The following is a 7950-nucleotide window of genomic DNA, read 5'->3' on the forward strand; positions in this document are numbered from 1 at the left end:
TTATTTAATTATTTAATAAATTATTTTTAATTTGAATTTTGGATTTTAAATTTTGAATTTTAAAATTTAATTAATTCTTTTATAAATCTATAATATGGGAATATTTTCATAAGACTTTTGAGAGAGAAAAATATATAGTAATATTTTTCTATTCCTGAAAACTGTTTCAGACCTAATATTCCAAGATCTATTGTGTTGAGAATATCTTGTGAAATAGAAATATTTTCCTACCATTAATCTACGTGCCCACACACGTCTTGAGGTGTAGAGATACATATTAGAAGATCTTGGTCTGATTATTTTAAAGAACTGCTTTGGATTGGATGTTCGTTGGAGATACAAAAAGATAGCGATGATTCTTGATAGTCTTCAACTGGTAAATCCTAATCTTTTTATTTCTCTATGATTAATGTTTTGCATGTTAATGGATCCGAGTATTTCAAGTTTTTTTAAATATTTTTTTTAAATCTCTGGACCCAACACCCTGTGCTTTTTGCTGCGCACATGGTTAACTAGTTACCAATAGATTAATGTTATGCTATTACATTAAAAATTGAGTTTTAGTTTGTTGGCTGAAGCCTTACTATCCGCTTGTTCTATTTTGAATCTTATTCCCTTGGAGAAAAACAATATCTCTCCATATGAGTTAAGGAAAGGAAAGATACCAAACATTGGTTATCTTAAAGTGTGGGGGTGCCTTGCTTATTGCAAGGACAGGGATCCCAAAAGGCAAGGTTGTGTACAAGGGCTATAGATGTGCATTTTTGGGTTATACCCAAAATAGTTTACAAACTATTAGACTTGGAGTCTAATGTAATAATTGAATCAAGAGATGTTGAGTTCTTTGAGAACATACCATTCGATGACAACAAGTTAATAGAACCAATTCAATCTCAATTTCTTAGAAGGAGCTAAAGGCTCAAATACATGGGATCAAGTGATAAGTGTCTCAAATAGAGACACTATACCTTGTTGAAGGTAATAATGAGGAAGAGACTTGTCAATATCCAATGGTACTTCAAATAGAGGATGATTCCAAAACTTTCAAAGAAGCAATGTCCTCAAAAGACTCTACTTTTTGGAAGGAGGTAATTAATGATGAAATAGATTCAATTATGTCAAATCACACTTGGGAATTGTTTAACTTTCCAATGGAGTCTAAACCAATTGGGTGCAAATGTGTATTAAGAAGGAAATATCATACTGATAGCACCATACAAACCTTTAAGGCTAGATTAGTAGCCAAATGATTCAAACAAAAGAAGGGAATAGATTACATTGACACTTATACACCATACGGAAGAACTACTTTAGTAGATTGTTAATTTTCTTATCATCTATACATAACCTTTATGTTAACAAAATGGATGTCAAAATGACATTCCTAAATGGGGATCTCGAGGAGGAGGTCTATATGGAACAACCAGAGTGTTTCTTCTTCAAAGAATGAACATAAAGCATGTAGACTTGTCAAATCATTATATGGTTTGAAAAAAGCTAAAAAAAAAAGCCATGAGAAGTTTGATAAAGTCATTATTTCAAATGGATTTAGACACAACAATGCGGACAAGGGCTTATAATCTAAGACTTGTGATGACTATGTCATATTATTGTGTCTATATTTTGTGATGTGATGATTTTGAGTAATGACATGAGAGGAATAATATAAACGAAGATGTTTCTATCTTCTAACTTTGAAACAAAAGACCTTGGAGAGGTGGATACCGTTTTTGGTATCAAAGTTAGAAGGAATAGTTGGGGTTTTGTATTTAGTCAAACCCACTATATTGAGAAAATGCTTGAGAAATGTAGTCATCTCCATGTCAAAAAGGAAAATACACCATTTGATTCAATCATGAAGTTTGAAAATAATGACGGAAGAATGATGTCTCATTTGGAATGTGCAAGTGCAATAGGAAGCCTATTGTACATCGCTCATTACACAAGAGAAGATGTTGCATATGCGATTAGTAAACAGAGTAGGTTTTCTCGCAATCCAAGTATCAAGCATTGGAAGGCTACTTGAAGGATATTTCGATGATAGTTGGATATTGGGAGTGGGAGATAATCTCTCCTCCACCGTTTGGGTGTTTACTCTTGGAGGAGGTGCAATCTCATAGAGCTACAAGAAGAAAACTTGTATATCAAAAGCAACCATGGAAGCAGAGTTTATAGATTTAGCGGCAACTGACAAAGAGGCCGAGTGGCTTAGGGATCTTATGTTTGATATCCCTTTTACCTTGGATATGGTACCAAAAATTTCAATACATTGTGATAGCCAATCCACACTTCCTAAAGCATATAATAGTGTGTATACATATTAGTCTAAGACATGTATATGTGAGACAATTGGTTCAAGATGGAATTATATCAATCTCATATGTTAAGACAAGTGAGAACTTAGCGGATTCATTTACAAAACTTCTTGTGAGAATGTTAGTAAGTTATACTTCTATGGGATTGAAACTCCTAGAAGTATAGATTCACCAATGATGGAAACCAAACTCCAAACTTGTGAACATCAAGGGAAAGAGTTCAAAGGCTAAGAACAAGTCATTGATAAGTTAATGGTTTCAACACTAATACTTTTGTGAGTTCCATCCAAGATGGTTAGTGTTGGTTGATACCGAGTAAGGGTTAAGCCTAAGGCTTTTAATGATGTTCATTTGAGTGCAACAAGAATCTTTAATGGTAGCAAAGATGTTGTAAGAACTTCATCAATGTGAACATAGAGGTGGTGCCACCTCTCATGGGAGTTGGAGTTCCTCTCTGAAAAAATCATGAAGAGATGAGCACATGGCCATATGACTGCTAAGTGAGAAAGTGGGAAAAAAAAAGATCTTGTGGACGAGTGTGAGGTATGACCAATTTTATCATAAGAAATACTTGTTTCAAGATATTAAGCTACTAATTATTTCGATAAGGCTTTGTGGTATTTTAACTAAGGTAAATTTCAGGTCAAAAGGAATTTTAGGTTATGCACCAACACAGTTTGAGCTAGAGGTTGAGGCTTGTATTTAACCAAGTGGGGGAATGTTATGATTGGTTAGATACAAGGAATTAGTGTTGTTATAAAACCTAGGTATAAATCACTTTGTGAATTTCACATAGTGTAGATGTGAAATATGAGTTTCAATTGTAGACACTTAAAAATTGTGTTTTGGCTCCAAAGTGATACATGGAGGTATTTAAGCATCCTCAATAAGTTTGGTAGCATTTAGAGCAATTTTAGGCCTGTTGGAGGGATAAAAATTTAGAAGGGGATGCGATGTGTTGCCTCTCAAGAGGCTAGGCTTTTCATCGCCTAGATGCAAAAGGGCCCAAATGCCTTAGCAGGCGAAGCATCGCCTGCTAGTAGGCTATGCGTCGCATGGCAGTCGATGCATCACCTAATGTCTAACGCCTCGCATTTTGGGCACGTGGTAATAGCAATACGGATCGAGATTTTATTCCCATAATATATATCATACTGGGATTGTATTACGATTTGAAAATCAAATTTCAATTAGATGTGTCATTGTTTTGAATTTAATTGACATTTGGTCAAACTAAGAATTTCGGTTGCGAACAAAAACAAAATATTACACTGGTAAAATCTTGGATAATCAATATTGGAAAATAAATAATTATGGCAAAATCATTTAGTTTGGGCATAGAAATATTAAGAATGCTATGATAGAATTTTTTAAAAAATTCTTATGAAAGAATCCTAATATGTATTTTGAGAGAAAATGCTTATTCAACCTTATTGGGGTAAACAAATTAAAATGGTTTCCACAAATGCTATAAGGGGACTTTGATGACATTTGGGTGGCTATATTTACTATTTTATCATGTTTTAATGGGCTTTAGGTTTATACCTGTAACGACCTGACTTTTCTTAACTAAACCCAACTATGACTTTCCGAAGTCCACTGGACTCTTACGGTCAACTTTGGTAAAAATCGTACGCTAAGAACTAAATAAACTTAAAAAAAACTTTAGGAAGTCCTACATTAGATTACTTTGAAATAAAATAGTGTTTGAATGGGATCCCATAGTTGTAAAAATAGAACGTAGTTCAACGTAACTTTAAGAAATTGTCTGTGGCCATAGGGCCTTCATTGAATAAAACTAGTAAACATAGAATTTATAAACGGTTACTGGACTCATCGAAAAACTTAAGAGAACCCTGATAACTCTGCAGGTCGGTTGTTTCATAGTATGCATACTTCAGACATAATTCCCTCCAGCTCATTGCACCGCTCCTTAAGCTTTACCCTTACCTACACACAGAGTAACTGATGAGCTACAACGCCCAGTAAGGAAGCTAGCTACAACTTATAATTATGCTAACTAAACAACTTGGCATAATAATAATGCACAACTAGAAACTATAAACTGAGCAACATGTCTAGAACATTCATGTAAGTCAAAGTATTGCGTAACATACTAAGCACATATTACTGAGCCATCGAATTATCTATTGGGTCATGATCCTTGTGTGGCCTCCATGACCAAGAGAGTACTTACCTCCCGTACCAAAGGGGTACACTCCGCTAAAACACGATGACTTTACCTGCTTATTGGCTAACCCCACTGTACGACTGTGTGGGGCCCACTCTCACAAGGTTTTCCCTTGGCAAGCACAAATATCTCACATATTGCATTCACGATAACTTTACTGAACTATGTACATTCAACCCCGACAGATGAGTACTATTATGCACATCTAGCCATATAATCACACATATATAACAGCTAGAATTTAACTGGCATCACAAACAAGCAAATAATTTACTAAAATCACAACAAGCTAAGTTACTCTTTGTGTATACTTCTTTATCTCTTGTCCTCAGCTATCGTGAATTATGTTCTTGTGAGTAGTTCCGATCGCATTTAGACCATATAATCATATTGGGACAATATTCCTTAGTTTATGCTTTACTAAGATTTTAAATATATTTAAGGGAATTTAAAATCAAAAATTGAAATTCCTGACCCTAGCCCAAACTCGAGCCCTTGGGGTAAAATGACCATAATACCCCTCTCGGAATCCCGAACTCAACACGCCCGAAGTTTCAAGTTAAAACTTCCATTATTTCTTAAAATTCTATTTTCCGATGCTCGAGTCCAATTTACGAGTCCTGAGCCCGCTTCTTGATCTTAAGACTTATAAGATGTAATATTGTACTTCCTAAAATATTTTTTAAATCCTTGAAAATATTTCGTAGGTTCTAAGCCGTCAAATCTGAACTTTGGAACTAATTCCCGAGCCTAGAATTTTCTTGAAGCCTAAGTAATAATTTTCGAGCCTTGCTCATAAATTATTAAACTTGGATATTACTTAGATAAATTTTCTATCCCTGACTCTCAAAAATTAGGTCTTAGACTTTGGGGTATCTAATCTCGAGCCTCGCGACAAAATTCTAAAGTTTTGGGACCAACTAATATTTTTGGTCCTTTTGGTTACTAATCAGTAACCATTAGTAACCAGTTGAGTGCATGCACACACATGCACGTGACCACCCAATGTGGTCTACCTCACGCATGGCCAGCCACTATGGCCACCCGAACATTGCTTGGACCAAAGGTACCTCAGCATGGCAGCCACGACTTCACCCCCTACACAACCATGACCATCACTTCGACCACCACTACCACCACCATAGCCACCACCGGCCTCCACACGTGACCACACAAGGTGGTCTCCCTCACGCACATCCAGCTACCACTAATAATCTCTAACCACCACCAAAACATCCCAAGCCTCAAGATCAATCATATTAAGATATCCCCAACACCTTAATGAGTGTTTCTAGTCCCAAAACACTGATTAAAACCATACATAACAACCCGAAAATTCATCACCATCCTAAGAAACGAAAACGAAAAATCAGAACTGTAAAATTACAAAGGAAATCTACGGATTTGTACCTCTTAGTGTGGTTAGTTTCTCGTGATTTTTTCTCCTCTGTACATTAGTCCCCAGCGCTATGAACACAACCCAACCATTCCACATGAGTTTCACACTCAAAATCTAAGAGAAAAACAAAGGCAAAGTGGACACGTACACAAGTTTGTTTACCGTTCGTGTACCAAAACTTCCAAGACAACTCTCCTTTCCTTTGCTTACTTCTACAATAGATTAAGAGACTCTATGAACTTGTTGAAGGTCTGTAACTTCAATGGAAACCCAAAAAAAATAAATCACCTTGCTCTCTTCTTCTTGGACCTTTTCCGTACAACACCACAAGCACACACCGTGCACTTCTTCTTCTTCTTCTCTCGGCCCTTCTATCAATTTTGAAAATGGTTGATGCAAATGAGGGGAAATGGCTCTAACTCCCTCTCAACCAACCTCTAATAAATACCCATGACTATTCAAAATTTTCCCACCAAATGTGTGTGTGTGCAGTGGAACACCCTATACACCTATAAAAAATAATGCATTAAGACTATAGCTTAAAAATGATTAAATATAAACTATGTTCTAAGCATGAAATAATGCTACATTAGTTTAAACTTATGTATATGATTTTATGTGAGTCATGTCAACATAAAATCATGACTCTAATCTCATAAAATTCCACTTGAATTATTTATAGACTCTTAGTGAATAAATCACAGAATCATGGTCTCAAATGATTTTATGTGGGTCCCAAACACATAAAATCATGTACTAAAATTCTTTAAAAATTTCCCAAAATTCTCTTGTGGCCCAAAATAAAATTCAAATATTATTCTAGGGTTTTTTGTAATTATTCAACCCAAATCTAGCTAGTAAAATAAATATTTCTCACTTTATATTTATTTCACATCTAGGTCCCTAAAATATGGTCTAAAGCGATCAACTCACATTTCCTTAATTAAAATAATATTTACCAATTATTGTTTTTTTTACTTTTACCTTTAAATAAAAATAATTCACAAATAATTTTACATAAAATAAAATAAAAAAATCCTCATTATTACACCCTTCCCTTCTTAAAAGATATTCGTCCTCAAAATTTACTTACCCAAATATCTCGGGATACTTCTCGCGCATGTCATCCTCCAGCTCCCAAGTAGCTTCTTCAACCGCACTTTTGCTCCACCAGAATTTAACTAGGGGTATCTTTTTAGTTCTCAACTCCTTGATTCCCCGTTCTAGTATTGTAATTGGCTTAACTTCATAACTTAAGTCTGGTTGTAGCTCCAGCAGTTCATAACGAAGCACGTGGGACTGATCGGACATATATTTTCTGAGCATGAAGACATGAAACACATTGTGGGTACTGTCCAATGTGGAAGGTAGAGCTAAGCAATAAGCCACTAGTCTTATTCTCTCGAGAATCTCAAAAGGACCTACATATCTAGGGCTTAACTTCTCTTTTGTCCCAAACATATTGACACCTTTTGTTGGTGAGAATTTCAATAAAACTTTGTCTCCTACCTCGAACTCGATGTCCCGCCTCTTGGCATTTTCATAGCTTTGTTGTCTACTCAGAGCTGTGAGCGTATGCTTCCTTATCCTTTCTATAGCACCTGTAGCCTCAAGAACCAGTTCTGGCCCAGCTAGTCGCCTCTCTCCTATCTCATCCCAATGTAAAGGAGAGCGACACTTTCTGGCACAAAGCATCTCGTATGGGGAAATTCGGATGGTTGCATGGTAAATATTGTTATATGAAAATTCCATATGGCACAAGTACTCCTTCCAAAAACCATTGAATTTTAAGGCTCATGCTCGCAGCATATCTTCTATTATTTGGATGGTTCTTTATGAGTGTCCATCAGTTTGCGGGTGAAAGGTTGTGCTGAGCTTCAACTTCGTACCCATTGCCTCTTGCAGGCTTTCCCAGAAACCTGATGGAAACTCGAGTCTCAGTCTGAAACTATAGATACTGTTATCCCTGTTTCCCCCGGATTGTACGAATGCTCATTCTAAATTAATGGGCCGCCTCCCAGGAACTTAAAGCCCAGGTCAGGCCC

General features: G+C 35.9%; 1 protein-coding gene across 1 annotated transcript; it reads right to left on the bottom strand.

The window, feature by feature from the left end:
• Positions 1–6994: 6994 nt before the first annotated feature.
• On the bottom strand, positions 6995–7600 carry LOC133779241 (uncharacterized). The gene has a single exon (XM_062219228.1). The coding sequence runs from the start codon at positions 7598–7600 to the stop codon at positions 6995–6997; it is 606 nt and encodes a 201-aa protein (XP_062075212.1).
• Positions 7601–7950: the final 350 nt, after the last annotated feature.

Source organism: Humulus lupulus, chromosome 5, assembly GCF_963169125.1.
Source record: "Humulus lupulus chromosome 5, drHumLupu1.1, whole genome shotgun sequence".
Lineage (NCBI taxonomy): Eukaryota > Viridiplantae > Streptophyta > Magnoliopsida > Rosales > Cannabaceae > Humulus > Humulus lupulus.